This window comes from Juglans regia, chromosome 1 (genome assembly GCF_001411555.2).
Source record: "Juglans regia cultivar Chandler chromosome 1, Walnut 2.0, whole genome shotgun sequence".
Taxonomy (NCBI): Eukaryota; Viridiplantae; Streptophyta; class Magnoliopsida; order Fagales; family Juglandaceae; genus Juglans; species Juglans regia.
Window position 1 is genome coordinate 13772288 of NC_049901.1, and position 20861 is coordinate 13793148.

A 20861-nucleotide genomic window follows, 5' to 3' on the forward strand; every position below is an offset into this window, starting at 1 on the left:
TAGAAGTCATCATCATTTACATGGGCTGAGAGTTTCTGTGTGTCCTTCCATTGGGGATTGGGAAGAGAAAACTCTCGCTGCTTTTGCCCTCACTCTCCTCCCTTTCTCCCACTGCCTCTACCCTATCACCCATCAAGACCTCGAATTTCCCTTTCCCACCCGCCCTCCTCCCCCGAAAAAAAGAAATGGACTTGACTGCCAACTTCCATCGTCTCCACCTTAACTCCACCTTCCTTACAGGCTCACCGCTTCTCAATTCCAGCAAACCCATTCTCCAACGACGTCCCCATAGCTCTAATTCAATCAAGATCACTAATTTTTGCAACCCCAGTAGAACCTCAAACCCCAGAATTACCTCCCGGCTATCGGCCGTCGTCGTCGAAGCATCGGTCCCCGAAACCGCTGCCGAGAACGACATCGAGTCCTTGTTCTCGAGCACTTCCGTCGACCAAAAGAGAGCTAAAAAACAATCAAACACGGGTGCTTCGGGTATTTCTTCCGGTGTTAAGCTAGAAAACGTGAGCAAGACCTATAAGGGCGTCACGGTGTTGAAGGATGTGACCTGGGAAGTGAAAAAAGGCGAAAAAGTAGGACTGGTTGGCGTAAATGGAGCCGGGAAGACGACCCAGATGAGAATTGTTGCTGGGCTAGAGGAAGCGGATTCTGGGAGTGTGATAAAAGCAAAAGCGAATATGAAGATCGCGTTTTTGAGCCAAGAGTTTGAGGTGTCGATGAGCAGGACGGTGAGGGAGGAGTTTCTGAGTGCGTTCAAGGAAGAGATGGAGATAGCTGAGAAGTTGGAGAAGGTGCAGAAAGCGTTGGAGGGTGCGGTGGAGGACTTAGACCTGATGGGGAGGCTGTTGGATGAGTTTGATTTGCTCCAGAGAAGGGCACAGGCAGTGAACTTGGATGTGGTGGATGCTAAGGTTAGTAAGCTGATGCCCGAGCTCGGGTTCGCGCCGGAGGATTCGGATAGGTTGGTGGCCTCCTTTAGTAGCGGCTGGCAGATGAGGATGTCGCTTGGGAAGATTCTGCTTCAGGTATATATGTGTTGTGGATGATAGTGTTGGTGTAGGAGGTTGGATTTTAGCTTTGAATTATGCATAATGGGAGGATAAGTTTGTGGCTGTGTGAATTGATACTCGCATTAAAAAAAATATATAGCTGTAGTTTTTTGCCAACAAAAGGGTTTGGGAAAGAATTGTTGGGGTAGTAACTCGAAAACAGGTTGATACATGGGCAACCGGAATTTATCATTAGTGAACTGCTACTTCTTCAGAAATTTTGAATAAATGTCAATCGTCAGCCTTTTATTTGTTTGTACTAACGTTATTATTACTTTGTATATGTTTGCTTGCTCTTGGTAATATGTATGGCATATTCATTCTTGATCAGATTGGATACGGTCAATTCTTTTGCATATTTGATATGCATAAGAATGTATTGTTGTTACTGTCTATTTTCAAATTTTACTTATAAAAAAAAAAAAGAATGTATTGTTGTTACTACACCAATACGATAAACAGAATAAAATGATATCGAGGTCCTAATTGTATGACTTTGGTATGAAGTGTAGTCTTATGTCTTCACCTGCAGGAACCAGATTTATTGCTATTGGATGAGCCCACAAATCACCTCGATCTTGACACAATTGAGTGGCTTGAAGGCTATCTTAACAAGCAAGATGTGCCAATGGTTATCATATCTCATGACAGAGCCTTTCTGGATCAGCTCTGCACAAAAATTGTGGAGACTGATATGGGTGTCTCCAGGACATTTGAAGGCAATTATTCTCAGTATGTCATTTCAAAGGCAGCATGGATCGAAGCGCAGTATGCTGCATGGGAGAAGCAGCAGAAGGAAATTGACCATACGAAAGACTTAATAAGCCGGTTAGGTGCTGGGGCAAATTCTGGCCGTGCTTCTTCTGCTGAAAAGGTGCATTAAGAACTAACGAACTAATTGGTAGATGCTAGATAGGTATGCAGTACCAGTACTTATACATCCATTTCTGAAAACAACATGAAATATTATTGTCTTGGTAAGTAGTTATGGAACTAGTTGGTACACAGAGAGACAAAGCAAGTTCTTTAACTAGTTAGTTGATGTCGTTTTTTCCTCTTTCCTTCCTTTTTTTTTCTGAAATGTGATACAATGGAGCTGCTTTTTCGTGAATATTTTCACTTAAAACTAAATTATTGCTCAGTAAGAATGACGATAAATGCTGCCTAAGATTGTCTTGATTCAGTAATATTTACCCTTTAGTGATTGTTGCACAAGAACTTTGAAGGCATTGGGAATTGTGCTTTTTCCCCGAGAAGATTCATCCAGCCTTAATTGCCTGGCTTCATTTTCTCTCTTACAGAAAAAATAAATGATTTTCTGGCTATTTGAATTCCTTACCTCACAGTCTCTTATTGCTCTTGGATAACAACAGAAGCTGGAGAGACTTCAAGAAGAGGACCTAATAGAGAAGCCATTCCAACGGAAACAAATGAAGATCAGGTTCCCTGAGCGTGGTGCAAGCGGACGATCTGTGGTAACAGTCAAAAATTTGGAATTTGGCTTTGGGGATAAGGTGACTTGATATGCTTTTCCAAACAAGAAAGTTGCTCCAAAAAATTCAATTTTCTATGTCAGTTTATCATCTGTTCATAATATTTTTGAAATTGATATTCTTGTGTGCCAGTTTCTCTTCAAGAAGGCAAGTCTTGCAATTGAAAGGGGGGAGAAGATTGCCATTATTGGCCCAAATGGATGTGGGAAGAGTACTTTGCTGAAACTGATAATGGGTCTAGAGAAGCCAAGTGGAGGTGAAGTCGCACTTGGAGAGCACAATGTCCTGCCAAACTATTTTGAACAAAATCAGGCATGTTATTTATAAGTTACAAAGGTTTAGGACTCGTTTGGACACTTAGAATATCTCAAAATTCTATGAATAGTAGTGAAATGGTTTTTGAATAGTAGTGAAATAGTTTGTGAATAGTAATGAAATGGTTTGAGTTAAGATGTTTTATTGGGTTTTGGGAAAGGAAAGAGAAAAAGTTGAATAAAAATATTATAAAGTTAAAAATTTGTTTGAATATTATTTTTTAATATTATTTTTGTTTTGAAATTTGAAAAAGTTGTATTTTTTTTTTGTGTTTTATTTGGAAGTTTGTGAAAGTTGTATTGGGTTTTGTGTTTAGATAATGATTAGATGAAAAAGTTGAAAATCTAAAATTAAAAAGCGTTTTATGTTTGCATGATGTTTGGAAAGGAAATTATAAGAAGTTTTGAGAATATCTCATGTTCCCAAACAAGGCCTAGAAAAAATACTCTATTTCTAATCTCTCCCATTATCGTGGTCATTCTACTTCTAAATGCTTACAAGTTCCAATTGTTCTGTGATGTAACTTCTTCTATGATTGTCAGTTTGCACAGATGTGCAAAAGTATTACTTATGCTAACTGAGATTAATCGACCTCTTTTGTAGGCTGAGGCACTTGATCTGGATAAAACAGTGCTTCAGACAGTAGAAGAAGCTGCAGAGGACTGGAGAAGTGATGATATAAAGGGACTCCTCGGGCGTTGTAATTTCAAATCTGATATGCTTGATAGAAAGGTTGCTCTTTTGAGTGGTGGTGAGAAGGTAAATTGAAATTTGTACAATGTTGTGTGAATTTTTACTCTCTTAAGCTGGACACTCATTGAGCAATCATGGATTCATGTGCTGTGTAAAAATGTCACTTTTTGCGCTCAAAATCTTTAACTGGCAACTTTTTTTCTGAGCGAACATTAACTGAAAACTAATGTTGTGAGTTTCTGGATATATTCTACATGGTTCAGAATGCTAAGAGCAGAACTAATACTATAGCCGAATGGAATTCAGAAATTACTACCAGCACAATTTGCTGGAGGATTTGTTGATGGTGATAGGTTGCATATTTTTGGCTGAAGTCTTGTCGGTTCCAGATTTTTGGTTTTCCGTTTCTTGTTTTCTTTTTAATAAAGCCTCTGTTATCTGTTGGTATTATCTGATGATAATGGAAAGGTTCTAACATTTTCATGGACAATGCATTATCATAAGGTTTTATTGATAAGTCAGTCATACATTATAGTAATCAAAATTGTTACTTTACCACGGGGAAGTTAGATTTAGTGGGGCGGGTTGGACATTGCAAATTAAAATACCATCTGTTACTTTTCATAAATTAGTTCATGCTACTACCCTACATATCCACTAATTTATTAATTTGGACATGGGGTATACATTGTAAAATAATCTTACATTGGCGTGTTGATTGCAAAAATTTGTACTTTCTGCTGGTCCCCCCGGCCCAATAGTTTAGGATGGATAGCTACATTCCGTTTTCTTTCTAATAGCTTTACAATTTGGCTTGAAAAGATGTATACAATGTCTCTGTACATCGCATTTTGATCATAGTGCTTATACCTTTTTCCTCCAATCAAGGCATAAACTTTGATTGTTTGTTTCCTGATTTGTTAGGCACGTCTTGCTTTTTGCAAGTTCATGGTGAAACCATCTACTCTGCTAGTTTTGGATGAACCAACTAATCACTTGGATATACCTTCAAAAGAGATGCTTGAGGTTTGGTTTCTGAGTTCCTTTTAATTCTCCATTTTGACACCGTTGTTTATTTTGAATGTCGTGCGAAGCATGATCATCTCTTTAACCATTCTATATGTAAACGATCTATCAGGAGGCAATAACAGAGTACAAGGGCACTGTTATCACAGTTTCTCATGACAGATACTTTATAAAGCAAATAGTCAATAGAGTAGTGGAAGTTAAAGACTGCAATTTGCAAGATTATGCAGGAGATTATAATGTAAGTGCCTCCTCTTCTCTCCCCTTAACAGAAAACGGCTAAATTGGAGATCAATGAGCTGTGAGGAAAAAATGAAGTAGAACTCCAAACCCATTCATGATTTCTTAACTATTTTATTGGGGGCTTGTGACATTTGTGGGTTATGTGCGGTTATGCACCAAATTAATGTTGAAACCACCTGGCAGATTTTAAATGCATAGCATTTATAATCAGTATATTGTGGATCATCTGGTATCAATAAATCTTCTGGTGTTAACCACATTCAATTCTATTTTTCATGCTCGTAGATTGCATTATATCAGGCAATATAGTAAAATTATTCTTTAAAGATCTAAAAGATAGGCTACCTTTATTTGAATTTGTATTTCATTATCAAAACCAATATACAAAAGCTTAAAGTGCCCACAGAGATCTGGTTCGTGCTCATACTGGGGGATATTCCTTCCGTCTACATCATCAGCATTTTAGGAGCATCAAGTCACTAAAAACACACATCCCATGCGCATAACTGAAAGTTGGAGCCTGGACTCCGGACCTTGTCCTGTATGTAGTGCAATTATCTTATATTGCTAAATTTACTGGCCTTGAATTGTGTACTCTACAGTACTATCTGGAGAAAAATCTTGATGCGAGGATGAGAGAGCTAGAACGTGAGGCAGAGCTTGAGGAGAAGGCTCCTAAAGTCAAAGCCAAATCAAAGATGTCGAAGGTATATATTGTTTCATGCTGTTGTTACTAGTATTCTGAAACAAAAAAGGAAATGACATGGCTTATGCTGCGGCAACCTGAGCCAAATTTGATATCTTGTTTCCCTTAACAGGCTGAGAAGGAAGCTCTAAAGAAGCAGAAAAGGCAAGCATTTCAGCAGGCAAAACAAAAATCAAAAGGACTGAAGAATTCCAAGAGGTGGAATTGATGGATGCGGACGAGAACTTGGCTAGAGAATCATGCATTGTTAAACTAATTTTTACATGTAAATCGCATAGAAGATGGATGAGGTGACCTGTTCAGAGCCAGGGGGTTTGGCCATATGTATATAACAAATCCAATTACAGGTCTATGAAGTTGTGCTCCCCCAAAAGGATTGCTGAATTGACGGGCATTTTTTGTCAGAAACCCTATAATACCAGGAAAAACATTTATGCAATCTCAACTAAGAAAGTTTCAAATTGATCCCAGGAAGATTGAAGTGGAAGTCACATCTCGATCTGTAATCTAATGTTACAATCATAGTCACTTAAAATCATTATAAAGAGCAATAAGTTGTTTATTCTCAATCAACATGGAATGAATCTCATTTAATAAAATACCTATATTTGGTCCGGGCATTTCACTGATAATTTGGAAAAATCGTTATGTAACGTCTTAATGGAAGGTTCAAACTACATGATTTATATTTTAAAAGAATTAGTAAATGATATAATTAGAGTCTCATTGAAACCTTATAAAGAGCAAGAATTTTTTATTTCCAAACAATATGAGATCTCATACTGGATATCACATGCTATTTGGTTGCATCTCATCCTTGTCATGTTTTTGTTCAAAATACGACACCCTTTGTGTTGGTTTGATCTCAGGCCTCAATTATTATCGTTGGAAAGCAACTCGGAAATAAATTCATTAAGCCAAAAAAAATAAAGTTCTAATGTTAATGTTCAATACATCAAATTCGAGTTATTTAAGCAGCTTTAAAGTCGTTTTGATATGCCCTCCTCTTAAAACTCATCATCATATCACAGTCCATCATTTTCAAGCAGAGGAGTAACCTATCCATCTTGGTCTAACATTGTTGCAGCAATGAAGCACAATAAACTTTGTCATCCTACTCCTAAATAGTACACATTCTTGTAAACTACAACCTTTAAATCATGTTTTAACATTTATTTTGAGAAAAATGTAATTAATTGTTCATAAACAAAGAAAGAGACTATAAGTTAGTATTTTTTTTTTTTTTTAAGAAGAGAACGGTACCCCAATTTTATTGATAGACTTCACTTATGGCGGAGGAATACCGTGGTTACAAGCCTAGGAGTTACATATAATCATAGAATCCAAACTTAGGCATAAAAAAAAGATATAGACTAACTCAAACCCTATGCAGTTATTCAATATAAACAAACAGAAACAGAACTCAAATCTTAATGAAACAGTTTAAACCCACTAAATATGCCTAAAACCTAAGTGTACTAAATAACCTGCATAATACCTGCACAGAAAATTGCATAATCCAAATTGGTCTTGTCAAATAGCTTCAACAAAGAATAATAATAAGAAAACAAATGTGGAAGTGAAAAATTACAGCACCAGACCCCTGCAACCTGCACTAAGCAAACTTCAATTTCAAAAAAGGTAAAGAACATTTATCAAGGCGCAACAAACTTTTAAGTCTTCTAGGAATAATACTATGATCACAAAGATCCATACAAGAATTACGGGCTCCTTCCTTAGCAAAAAAATCAGCCACCATATTGCGTCACGAAAGACATGACGAATGCAACAATTAAGAGACCGAATAAGCTCAATCACCTTTTCCCAAAAAATCCCATAAGTACCAATGGGAACATTCACCACGATGAATCCATGAAAGCATCATCATAGAATCTGTCTCAATTATTATATTCGATAATCCCAGATCTTTACAAAGATGGCCATCTCTCAAAGCCCAAAATTCAGCTACAATATTGGTCTGAGTTTGGTAGTGGCGAGAAAAACCTGCAAATAAATCTCTTTTATGATCACAAACCACACCACCACCGCCAGATAAGCCGGGGTTACTAAGTGAACATCCATCTATATTTAATTTCCAATAACCACAATCAGGAGGTTGCCAAGCAAAAGCTTTAGCTATAGTAACCCGCTACACAATGATAAGACATCTAATGCTCCACACTATATCTTGGTCCTGAGTAGAACAAGACATGAACTTCATAGACACCTCAAGATATTTTGAATCCGCAATAGACTAGCCGACACAATATGCTCCCAAGTGAATTTACCCTCTTCCATACGAATCTTACAACGAAAAAACCAAAGTTCCCAAATAATCATAGTTGGAATAAGACCACGAACTATCCCCAGTTGAGAAGAGCATTTGGCTTTCGACCACCAAAGAAAAACTCGATCAAAAATACTTTGATCTTTCCTATATCTCACCTCTAACCTCTTGGAAAAGAATTCTCAGATTTTTTCAGCTAGAAAACCATTCCCACACAAATGATCTTCAGTTTCAATAGCACATTTATCCACACAACAATGGCAGCGGGATGATAAATAAATACCAAGATTTTTAACATTTGCATCAACAGGCAGCGCATGATTCCAGAATTTTCAAGCAATACAAGAGATTTTACTTTGAGTACCTCTAAACCAGGTCCATTTTATCCAATGGGGAGGATTCGAATGAAGTCTGAAAATATTACATGCCCCCTTAGTCAAAAATTTACCATCTAATGAAGGAATCCATATGAAAATATCTGAACCTTGCTTCAGTCGAATATTAGATTGTAGGATTTCACTGCATAAATCAGCCCCAACCAAAGTAGAAAGACGAGGAATATCCCAACCAACCGGAGATAATAAATTATAAATTTGTAGCAAAGGGGACTCAATCCCTTGAACTCGACCAACTAGGACACCAGATGGAAGCCAAGGTTCAAACTAGAAATTGATCTTTCCCTCCCGAATATTCCAAAGCCCATGATTAAAGAGTAAATGGACTCTATGAATTATACTTTTCCATAAGCTAGATCGACGAGGAAGTTGAGCAGCTTCTAAAGGAGACATATTTCTCAAATCTCGGCTCTTAAAGAAATTAGTCCAAAGAGAATCACTCACAATCAATTTCCAGGCAAACTTGAATAAAAGCAAATCTTGTACTTCCATAAGATATCTCACCCCCAAACCACCCTCTTGAATTGCTCAGCAAACTTTCCTCCACGAAACCCATGTTTTTTTCTTTCTCCCTTCTTTGGAACCCCACAAAAATTCTGATAAAATATGTTGAATCTCTGTAAACACTATCAGAGGAATTTTAAGCACAGACAAAACATGAATCGGCACACTATTGAGGACATGTTTCAAAAGCACCAATCTACCACCGGAGGGAAGAAGATTTCTCTTCCAACCTGCAACCTTCTTTCTGATTTTCTCAATAAGCAGTTTCAACATAGAAGCTGTAAGTCTACCAGTATGTAACGGCACACTAAGGTAAGTATAAGGAAATTTACTCTCACTAAAGTCCAAAGCTTCCAACATTTGGTGTTTTCTAGCATAATTTATTTTTTTGGAGCAAAACGAACTTGATTTTTCTGTATTGATCTTTAGCCCCAAAACTAACTCATAAGTTTTCAAAGTATTCAAAAGACCCCTCAAGGACCGTCTGTCACCTCTCATGAAAATCAGTAAATCATCTGCATAGAGAAGGTGTGAAATTCTCAAACAATATCTCGAAATATTATAGACTTAATGGTGCCCATACAAAATTGAGAATCCAATAATCTAGAAAGGACATCTTTCGATAAAATAAAAAGATAAGGTGAAAGAGGATCACCTTGTCTTATACCACGGGAACCTTTGAAGAAATCCTTAAAAATTCCATTCAACATAATCGACAAGGTAGGAGAGAAAATACACTGAAGAATAAGGTCACACCAATTAAGGGAGAAGCCAAATCCCTTCAAAACACGAAGAAGAAACCACCAATTCACCCGATCATAAGCCTTCTCCATATCAATTTTACAAATCACATTCCCACCATGAACTTTTTTATCCAAACCAGTAACCAATTCTTGTGCAATGGAGATATTATCAAAAATACTAAGATTGCTAACAAAAGCTGATTGAGCCGATGAGATTAACTTACTTAAAATAAGAGCCATACGATTCACCATAACTTTTGAGAAAATCTTATAAACCACACAACATAAGCTAATAGGCCTGAATTTAGTGAAACTATCCGGCTTATCCACTTTTGGAATAAGGACTAAATTCGTAGCACCATAGAAAGTGGGTAAATGATAGCCATTAAAGAATTCAATAACTGCCTGCCATATCTCATCTTGAACAATATCCCAGGCCACTTTAAAAAATGTCGCCGAAAAACCATCGAGCCCCGAGCAACTATCATCCAGAATAGAATCTAATGCCTCTTTAACTTCTTTCATAGAAGGAGACTAAATGAGAGCCTCATTATCCTCCTCTGAAACCAGCTTAGGAATGAGAGAAAACACATCCTCATCCCTAATAATTGGTTTGGAAGCCAAAAACTTTTGATAAAAATTAATAGCACCAACATGAATCTCCTCAGGAGACTTTAAAGAAGATCCATCCTGCAAGGTTAAAGAAGTAAGAATATTTCTTCTCTTTTTATGCAAAACACTCACATGAAAGAATCGAGTATTCGCATCACCCTCCTTCAACCATTGAATACGCGATTTCTGTTTCCATAAGATGTCCTTAAGTTGTAACATTTGATTTTCAGCCCTCTCAGAATCATTTCTAGCAACCTTACTCTCCAAGCTAACCAATTGATCCTCCACCAATTGTAACTCCTTTTCCACACGCCCAAAAGTTGAGACATTCCACAATTTAAGGGCAGCCTTAAGCTTATATAAATTATTGGACACCCGTTTCAAAGCATTACAATTCATATGACAATCCCACACTCTCTTTACTAGAGGAAGGAAATCATCATGAGATGTCCACATTTTTTGGAACCGAAATTGGCTTGGGCCTGAAAAACTACTATACTGCAGCAACTCAGTGCACATAGGACTATGATCAGAGGAAGTGCAAGGAAGATACTTCATTTTAACGTGCTGGAATCTACTCAGAAACGATGGATTAACAAGAACTCTATCTAGTCTAGCCCAAATACGACGACATCCATTTTGACCATTACACTAGGAAATTTAGATCCCTCAAAAGGAATCTCTAGCAAACCACAATCATGAATGAGATTATTAAAATCATGTTTCGCCCTAGCAGCCCGATGAACACCCCCCACCTTTTCATTATTATCTCAAATAATATTAAAATCCCCCGCCAAAAACCAAGGCCTCCCTTCACAATCAAAACCCCTAATATCATCCCACAAGTCCGACCGCATTTGCCTAAAACAATTGGCATGAACAAACGTAACAAATATTCTGTCATCACCAAGTAAGAACCAACCCGATAAAAGTTGATTCGTAAACAAACCTGCTGAAAAATGAATATCCTCATCCCAAAACAGCCAAATTTTACCGCCCTCTTCTGAATTCGAAACAAAATTTTGGAACTTCAACCTTCGTGCCCAAAATTTCAGATTATTGTCATCCAAGAAAGGCTCCATAATAGCAACAATACGAGATTTAAAATTCTTCATAATACGAGACAAACGATTTCGAGAAGTACGCACACCCCTAATATTCCATGTAATGATATTAAACATAATTAAAGGTATTTTTTGGAGCGTGTGGTGACTCCACGAATCACCCCAGGCTTCATTTTTCTAGATTCCAAAATTTCCCAAATTGTGATTCCCATCTCTGGATAAGAAGCATAGTCCTTTCCGGCAATATTTTCCACCTCCAATAGGCCTTCAGAATCGGACACAACAACAACAACATTTTGCTTCTTACTTATACTTAATTCCTCTTCATTTTCTTGGTCTATTTCATCAATAACATGTTGCGCAACACATCCCAATTCATATTCCAAAATTTGATCCACCATTTTTAAAGAACTACGTGGAGAATGTTGATTAACAGCTAAATTCAAGTAAGTTTCACGAGAAGTAACATTTTCCTCTAACTCCTTAATAGGTTTCTCAACTTTATGCACTTCAAATAATACCAAAGGACTCTGACTATTATCCTCCTCTATATTCCTCAAAATCCCTTTGTTAGAGACATAAAGAACCCCAACATCTTCCTCACAAACATTCTTCCTCTCCTTAATCTTATTAAGAATCTCTTCTCTTCGTTTCTTCTGGATCTCTTCCTGACCCACTTCAGGTTTCTCAATCTGATGCCACACTATCTTTGAATTTTTTTTTGGTTTCACTATTTCCTCTCTTTCCTTGATTTCTTTCCTTGGCAGTAAACAATTTTTATCATTGTGCCATTGAATATGATATTTATGACAAAATGCAAGCAAGGTCTCAAAGACGATCTCTTGATAACGGCTTCCAGGTTCACCCGAGGTCCCAATCCAAAAACCATTCCGCAAAGGTTGCAAGACATCCATCTCAATACAACATCTCGCACATTCCGGACGTGAAACACACGCAGTGGCATTATCTCTCCTAAAAAATCTTCCATAGCCACCAGTAAGAATTTTCAACATAGATATGTGATAGAAATTTGGGGGTAATCCCGGTAAAAATATCCACACCGAAGCATTCACAGGTTCAATATTTTCATCAAAATCAGGAGACCAATGAAAAATTCAATAAGGCATACCTTCAATGTCGAAGAATTCCCTCGCCATAGCCGTGCAAAAATCCTCTTCATTTGTCAATCGAACCATCACATTGGTCCATTTTCTCATCACGCCCACCACATGTTGCATCTTTAAGCTCCATCTCTATTTGATGAACTTTCGGATCAGATCAAGAGAAAGTCTTTTCCGCAAGAACTTCATAATGATCGTGAATTGAAACGGAGAGGCAGACCGATCGATCGCCTCCTTTGTGAAGTTAAAGAACATTTCGCCATCTTTAAAGTTTGGGTGACGCATAGAGATATCGACTTCAGGAAGAGGTTTCGAAGACTCCGGGAACTCCACCACAATATCAGTGAACAGACGGCGTCCCGTCGTCACCTGAGGAGGGTCCAACACTGGAAGGGCAGGGGGGGCGGATCCCCCTGAGTAGCCATGTGGCAAGAAGAAAGAAAACAGGGGAAAATCTGTGGTCTAAATATGGGTGTTCGATCTGTTTCCCCTCACTTTCTTTCACATTTTCTTGGCATTCTTTCTTCGTGTCTGAATCTACAGGGATCAGCTGTGACAAAGGGTCATGGTGGCTGGCCGGGGTTCACCGTGATTAGGAGTGGTCGGCATCGTACAGAACTTTTCGGAAGTAGTGTGAGGCAGAGGGAGGAGCCTGATCGGCGAGTTCTGCAGCAAGAACGATCAGAGTGGGCTTCCCTCTATCTTTCTGTTCGAGGAAAAAATGAACGAGAGACGAGCGAAAAAAAAATCCCGAACGATCATGAACAGATAGATGCTCACAAAATGAGATGCTTCAATTTCAGAATACTTTGGCAACCGAACTTATGAGAATACACTCTCGATCCACACAAGCTACCTTGTAAATCTACTATAAGTTAGTAGTTCTCTCTGACTCTTTCTATGGACCTGATCGTAGCATTGACTATTATCCTACCAACTTCAGCTCAATTGGAACATAAATCAGAAGCACACATTGTTGGAATGAGCATGCCTAATCATGACTCCTTCACAATTAGGAAAGATTCTTTAGACTTTGACATCAAAATTTCACATCAAACAACTCGAGGGCGGGTTTTGTTATACATAACTTATTATTCATTTCCACATTTCATATTTTATAATTTTTTATTTATTTATTTATAGAATAAAATATTTTTTATAATATGTGATATGTAAGGTGATAAATAATAACTGATGAGAAGAATTATTTTACCAAAAAATTACCCAGAACTCTTCTTCTTTTTTCTTGTACAGGGAACCTCCTCTTCTTCTCCTCTACACCAATATATGTTTTTTTTTTCCTTTCTTTTTTCTACTCGGCTGAAAGGCTGTACCGCATACCACTATATTTAGAAGTCAGGCATGCAAAATCACACCCTCCAGTTAATTGAAATGGCAAAATTTAATTTAAAAAAAAATTAAAATCAAAATCTTTTAACAAATCAAATCTTCCTTCTATTTAATATGACTGAACAAAACATCGTTGCGATCGGACCCACGGTGAGCCTCCCATCAATCATTATTTAATTATTAATTAAATTTTAAAATTTTAAAAATTATATTCAGATAATTTTCAACTTTATATATTTTTATAAATTATAATATAACACTTATTATAAAAAAAAATATTCTTTTAACGATATTATTCAAAACTTTCTCTATCCAGTTTTGAAATTTAATTACCAAAAGTCTTCAAATTTAATTCTTGAAAAAATGCCAATATATGTTAATACAAAAATTTTATATACAATCATTTTTGTGAAATTTTTATACACTCTACTAATTTAATTAATTATATTATTTTTTTAATATAAAATAATTATTTTAACCAATTATATCAATAAAATACATAAAAAAATATATAAAAATAGTTATACCTAGCAGAACTCATATAATATATATGCAGATATGTTGTATGTACTTACATGGGTGTCGTGTCATTCCAAAGTCTCGAGATAGATATCCAAATTGTGGTGTCACCGTGCTGTGCTTTTCGTACAGTTCCTTTCTATCGGCCCACAGACGAACGAAACAAAAGGCCGCCTCTTCTCTCTTCATTCTTCTCTTCCCCGCTTGATTTAATTCATTTATACAATTTTTTCTTTTTGATTCTCTGAAGAACTCATTTCAATCTCATGGAGGGACGTAAGGAGGTGGAACTCTCTCTCATCTCTCTCTCTCTCTCTCTCTCTCTGCGTTTTTTTCTGTCTCCGTTTTTTTTTTTTTCGTTTTGTATTGTATTGTTTTGTTTGTTGGTGGTTCTGCGGCTGTTTTGTTTGTTTGCTGAGAAACCCGAGGAAAATATAAAAAAATTAATTGGCGGAGTATATGAGTTAGGAAGTTCAAGACTTTCTTTTCTAGCTCCATTGGACTCGTATAAGTGGATATTAATGTTTTACTCAGCTCACAGCTACTACAAATCCTAGTATGTAGACATATTTTCTTCTGTTTTCCTGCCTTTTCTTGGAAACCAAACGGATTACATAGTCCATTCTACAGTCCACTATCGAGTATAACCTTATATACATACGTGCATACATGTTTTTTTTATAAGTAATATACATGCATGCATGCATACTTATTACATGATTTTTGTTTTTTTAGTTTTAGATCATATTTTGGGTTGATTTCTTTCCACTGTATTTATTTTTTATTTTTTATCCAGATGAAGATGCTTGAAATTACAAAGAAATTTAGATATGGACGTTCCCGTTTATTTCTTTTATGAACAGTTAAATTCCCTTTTTCCTGTTTTTGTTTTCTATTTTTTCAACCTTATGAGTCATTCAAAGGCGTAATGATTCACTTTCTTTTATTATTTTTCAAAGATGGGAAACAGTCAAATTCGACATCTTTATGATTCTTTCCTGGCTTTGAAACTCAACTCCTGTAATCAACAACTTTTCATTCTAATTACTTCTTCTTTTTTCAAGGATGAAGTTAAATGAAGGTTGAATTAATATCTCTAAAGTTATTTTTTAGAATATAGTTTACCAGTTTATTATGTCTACTTCTATTAAGATCACTGTAAAGAGCGTTAAATGATGATCAGCATAGAATGCCGGGTTGATTTTGCATTTCATAGTGACCTTTTATCATGGAAATTAGTATTCCATGCTGTGTAAATAGTGTATTTCTTATTTTTGTTTAATAATCCCTAATTTTTCTATCAGGGAGTTGATTTTTTTTTTAATGTATATAAGAAATTTAATCTTTTTGTGTAGAAGAACGCTCCGTGGCTATCAGTGCCTCAGTTTGGGGACTGGGACCATAAAGGGCAGGTGCCAGACTACTCTCTGGATTTCTCAAAAATCAGGGAAATGAGAAAGCAAAACAAGATGGATGTGTCTAGAGCAAGTCTTGGAAATGACGAAGAGCTAATTGTCTCGACCAACACCAACACCACCACCACCAATGCAAGCAGCACCTGGAGCGACAACCATCGCCAGCACCTCCAGCACGACTACCCTCAGAGCCAGCATTCTCCAACTGTAAGATTCCTGGCTAGCTTTGTTAGTGCTTTATCCAGTGATGTTGTTTAATGTTGTCACCTAGGCATGTAGTAGTTGGTAGTTATAAAGGAGAGGACCATCATATATGATCACCATGATGATATACATCCGATGCATGTGGTAGACTGGTAGGAAAAGTGCTGAGTTGGTATTAAATATGGTGGACCAAATTCGCCTATAAAATGAGCTTTGATCTGATTCATTTGCTCTAGGGGGTTTTAGAGACTTGAAAACAGAGACACACTTGCTTGTATATATATTACATGGCGGTGTTTAAATATGAAAACAATCAAACAAGTTTGGATGTTACCTCGTTCAAAGGTTGACATAATTACTAATGTTTAATCATCCAAGATGTTACTTTCCTTTTATTGTTTGATGCATATAGATTTCAATCCTTTCCACTTCCAGAGAAAAATACTCAAGCTGCATTTTTTTAAAATCAATTTTATGTATGAATGTGCTGTGTCATTGACAATGAGAATATTTAATTAAAGAATATATTTTAGTACATTTCTTTTGTTTAATGGGTTTTGTAAATGAAAACAAGAATACAAACTAGGACTAATATATGGTATGGAGAATGAATGTGTGGTTATACATGTGGGTGTCTCTCAAGTCTAAGTCATGTACCACAATATATTCTTTGTAATCAACTTCCATTAAGTTATTTTGAGGAACCCGTCAACGACTTGCCGGCTAGAGATGCGTGTTCAAAGTAGAAACCAGATGCCATTAAAAGAACTAGTAAGAAACTATTGAGAATGTTCCAATGCATACCTAGGCTACAACTACAAGCAAGTCCAAGTATGCTGGTGACATTTTCAGCCATAAAATATTGGTAGATGATTGTATATACTATATAGTTTGGTTTCATTCTCATATTGAGAAAGCATATTTCTTCTGTTTGTGCTAAAAATACAAACTAACAATACATGGGCTTCTTCACAAAGATTGCATTTGGATAGAAGCATTTAGATTTAAATTTGAATTTAGTTTTAGATTTAAATTTGAATTTAGTTTTAGATTTATATTTGAATTTCAAATCAACCCTGAGTACCCATGAGTACAGTTATTGGTTTCTTTAAAATCCCCTATTCTTTATGTTTATACTATCTAGGAAACAGTATTTGTAATTTTAGTATGTGCAAGTTCCGTACACTCTCTTTGAAAAAAGTGAGTAAATATAAGATTCACATAAAAAAAATCATTTTTTAAATAGTGTGCTTTACTTTTTTTCAAAGTGCGTATGCGAGGATTGCCCATTTCAGGATTTTATCTAGCATTGCACATGCTATATCCATAGTACTGTTATTTCTGGTTAATGAAATCCCAACATTAATTTGATTAATTATTCTTACAGACAAGGAGGAGTTTTCTCAGCCGCTTCAACTGTTGCGGGAAAGCCTGACTATACTTAAACGTACGACATGCTATTATATGTCTTTCAATTTAATGATTGTCGAATTGGGAAGCTAGCTACTTTGTTCCTTTTGCTTATATAATTTGGCTTCTTTCAATAAAATAAAATAAAAAGATTTTTTTTATTTATAGTTATTCTCTATTTGATTCTTTTCCTTAGACTTTATACTTTATAGTTTCATATCATTATATGAATTTAGTATGAATCTATATGATTAGAAAGCAAGATCAGAATTTGTGAGATAGAATAAAGAGAGTAAATGAACAGCAGTAAAATATATAAAAAAAATTCAATTGAATTTGATGTAACAGTCAGATCAAATGGCATCACTTCTGCTGTAATATGCAGATCACAGTGCAGAAATCATATTCATAGTAACTGACCACTTTGGGAGCTGCAATCTGAATCAAGGTGAAACTATGGTAGCGTTCATAGGTATAAAAAAAAGCTCAATCCAAGCATCTAAAGTATATCATAGTAGAGGGAGATTTCCAGAGAACCATATCAACTTAAAAGGAACTTGAAGGAACTCAAAAATGGATTGTAGAATGTATTATAAAAGACACAAGACTAATGTTGCACAATTTTGAGACTTGGAAAGCAGTAAAAATAATGCTAGATACAGTCATAAATTATATTACATTTATCTCTTTTTAGATCTTAAAAAGTGTTTTACACCACACACATTATAAGAAAAAAAAATGGTGTATAATGTAAAAATAATGAGTATAATTTTTCATATATATCCGTCTGAGTTAATTATGAGAGGTGTCATAAATAAGGCTGAGTGTTTAAAATAATCTTGGACCAGTTTGAAAAGTTTTGGGTGAGCTCAGCCCAATTGAGAATGATCATATGAATCCATAATCGGCCCAAAGGATTTCTGATTCGGGGCTTCACAATGAACAGTATAAATTCCTAAAATTCACCACAAAAGATGCATTAACACTGAGTCTTTGCGGTGAATTTACACTTATTTAGGCCCGAAACAATTTTGAAAAGACTCATCAGCTTGAAAAAATATGTTAAGATCATATCATATATATTATTAAAAAATTAATATTTACAGCTTTGGGATTCATAAGTTCCGTTCAAAAATTATTTTTTTAAGAATAAATCTTTCATTTTTTTAAAAAAATATACGAGATTTATGTATTTTAAAATTATATATAATATTACCCATTTTATTATATGTAGTGGCGAAATACTTCATCATCCTGTCGCAGCATCAGCCCCATTGTTTTAAGGAAAATGATTTATAGATAATATTTTTTATAATATTTTATATAATTATATTTTAAATAAAGAGTATTTTTATAAAATATTTTATATAAATAATATTATTTTATAATATTATTATATAATATGCTGTATAATATTATTCTGTTTTAAGGTGGTGGAGCCATGGTGAGTAGTTGGGTAGGTCGGAATATAAAGTCCATATATATATATATATATACAGAAAAAAAAAACGTTGAAGTCGTGGGTGTTGGTAAGAACGTAGCGAGGTAAGTAAACGTCACATCGATCTGCTGAGACAAAGAACCTATTGTTGTTGAGAAATAATAATTACAGTAATCGTGGTTATATAATCGTTTTTAAAAAAATAAATAAATATAAGATTTATATAAAAAAAATTAATTTTTTATAAGTAGATTCTACTCATTTTTAAAATGACTGTACGATATTTACATATTCTACGATTGTATGTATCATTATTCATATTCCATTACTGTAAGAAGTCCTGACTTCACAAACACCGTGTAATTATTTAAAAAAATAAATAAATATGAAATTGAAATTAAAAAATATATATTAATAATGAACTTTATTTATTTTTTAAATAATAGATGTTACTCTTATTTATTCACGGGATAATAGGCCATAAATAAATAATAACAATTATCTTTAATGAGCAGAGACAATGAATACTCGTTACTTCTTTGGTCTCTATTTCTTTCCGCCGGTTGAATGTTTATTTTGGAATACTCTAGGATTTGGCGAAGCATAAGTTCTGTTAGGGTAACGACTATTTTAGATGATTTGAATGTTTAAAATAAGTTCAAATATATTTTAATTATTTTATAAAAATTAAAAAAATAATAAATTTTATCAATAATTTATTTGAGAGAGACTGAAATGAGCTCAGAAACATACCTAAACATCTAATCTATTGATGATCGATGCTGCTATAAAATCTGAGAATAATCTTTACAACTTTTTAATATTTCACACTCCACATTTTTTTTAATTTTTATTATTTTTTTCTTTTATTAAATATTTATTATATAAGTAATGAATAGAAAATTTAAAATAATTTAAAAAAACAAATTCAAAAAAAATTTAAAAATTTAAAAATTTTAAAAAATATAGAGTATAGAGTATGGTAGAGATTGTATAACAAAATCCTGAAATCTGGGAAGTAGGGCATGGCAGCCCCCAATTTGTTGATTTGCTCCTCTACCCAAAGCAATATAATACAAAAAAGGAAAATGATAGGATTACTATTATTCTATTATTCATTTATTATCTTTTTTTATTAATTTTTTATTTTACTTAATAGTTAAATAAGTGACTATTAGTAAAATGATATATATTTTTTAATTTTTTCTTAATGATTAAGGATGTTAAAAAAATACTTAAAAGAAAATGATAAAAAAAAAATTCAAATATAGTATAAGTAGTAAAGGAGTAGTGAACCGGTTGGTCAGCTGCATTTGCATTCATGATGATTCACGTCACGTTGATTACACATTTGGCTTAGGCTTGTTAGAATTTGTTTTGATTTTGACTTATTTTGACACTTGGTTTTAGATTAGTTTATAGCAATTAATCCTATAAGCTTCCAAGTGTAATGGTGTTATCACGGTTTTCTTTCGTCATAAGTGAAGGTTTATTAATAAATTTGGAATGGGATCGCTATGTGTGTGGCTACCGACTCTTCTTTAAAAAAAAAGAGAGAGAGAGAAAGAGAGAGAACCCTGCCATCTCTCATTAAATTTCCATTCCAACCAAAATGGCATTGTTTTCATTCCTTCAATTTTTGTATGTTTCCTCTCGGTTTAGCAAGATGGAAGGTGTACACCATTGGTTGGTGGTGCATGTGATAATGTGGCTGGTGGCCATTCCCTTACGAACGGGTAGAGCAAGGGGACCTTTCATTGGAATGTGATTGATTAAAAAAATTATTTTATATTAAAAAAATTTGATACAATCAATTATATTAATAAAATGTATAAAAAATATACAAAAATGATAACTAATAAATTTTTTGATTTTCTTATATATATATTTTTTCTACTCTTTTAAGTTGGTACAAAGGATACATGGTAAATATTACTGACACGACAATAGTTGATTTTGTAAAAATACTTATAAATTAAATATTCTTTTTTAATATGACATTGCATCAGTGTTGAGAGTGTCTTTCGTATACAAATGTGAAATATTTTAATCACAAAATAGTTATACAAAACTAATGTCACAAATTGATATATTTTGATGTGGTTTGTTAAATTATAAAATTATTTTTATTATAAAAATAAATATAATAAATTATATAAAATTACGTCAGATTGTGAAATATTTTTTAGATATATATTTTTTTTTAATGATTGTAACACTTCTTTATACAAATATATTTTATTGTATTATTGTTTT

General features: G+C 34.5%; 2 protein-coding genes across 3 annotated transcripts; both read left to right on the forward strand.

Moving 5' to 3' along the window:
• On the forward strand, positions 1-6027 carry LOC108983546 (ABC transporter F family member 5-like). The gene is made up of 9 exons (XM_018955215.2): positions 1-1040; positions 1597-1938; positions 2438-2578; positions 2690-2869; positions 3476-3631; positions 4490-4591; positions 4704-4832; positions 5437-5541; positions 5653-6027. The coding sequence occupies exons 1-9, from the start codon at positions 186-188 to the stop codon at positions 5746-5748; spliced, it is 2106 nt and encodes a 701-aa protein (XP_018810760.1). The 5' UTR covers positions 1-185; the 3' UTR covers positions 5749-6027.
• An 8179-nt stretch (positions 6028-14206) lies between these two features.
• Positions 14207-17335, forward strand: LOC108983543. Of its 2 annotated transcripts, none has more exons than XM_035695177.1 (3): positions 14207-14419; positions 15494-15757; positions 17142-17335. In XM_035695177.1, exons 1-3 carry the CDS (start codon positions 14402-14404, stop codon positions 17187-17189), a joined length of 330 nt encoding a protein of 109 aa, XP_035551070.1. In that variant the 5' UTR covers positions 14207-14401; the 3' UTR covers positions 17190-17335. The 2 variants fall into 2 exon arrangements, with proteins under 2 accessions (XP_035551070.1, XP_035551069.1); XM_035695176.1 differs by having other exon boundaries at positions 14209-14419; positions 15491-15757.
• The last annotated feature ends 3526 nt before the right edge of the window (positions 17336-20861 follow it).

Excerpts from the sequence above, each read along its gene's own strand:
- LOC108983546 (XM_018955215.2), top strand. The coding sequence starts at position 186 with ATGGACTTGACTGCCAACTTCCATCGTCTCCACCTTAACTCCACCTTC. Across the intron at positions 1,939-2,437 it reads GTGCTTCTTCTGCTGAAAAG|AAGCTGGAGAGACTTCAAGA; the intron begins GTGCATTAAGAA and ends GGATAACAACAG. Across the intron at positions 2,579-2,689 it reads AATTTGGCTTTGGGGATAAG|TTTCTCTTCAAGAAGGCAAG; the intron begins GTGACTTGATAT and ends CTTGTGTGCCAG.
- LOC108983543 (XM_035695176.1), top strand. Across the intron at positions 15,758-17,141 it reads AGAGCCAGCATTCTCCAACT|ACAAGGAGGAGTTTTCTCAG; the intron begins GTAAGATTCCTG and ends TTATTCTTACAG.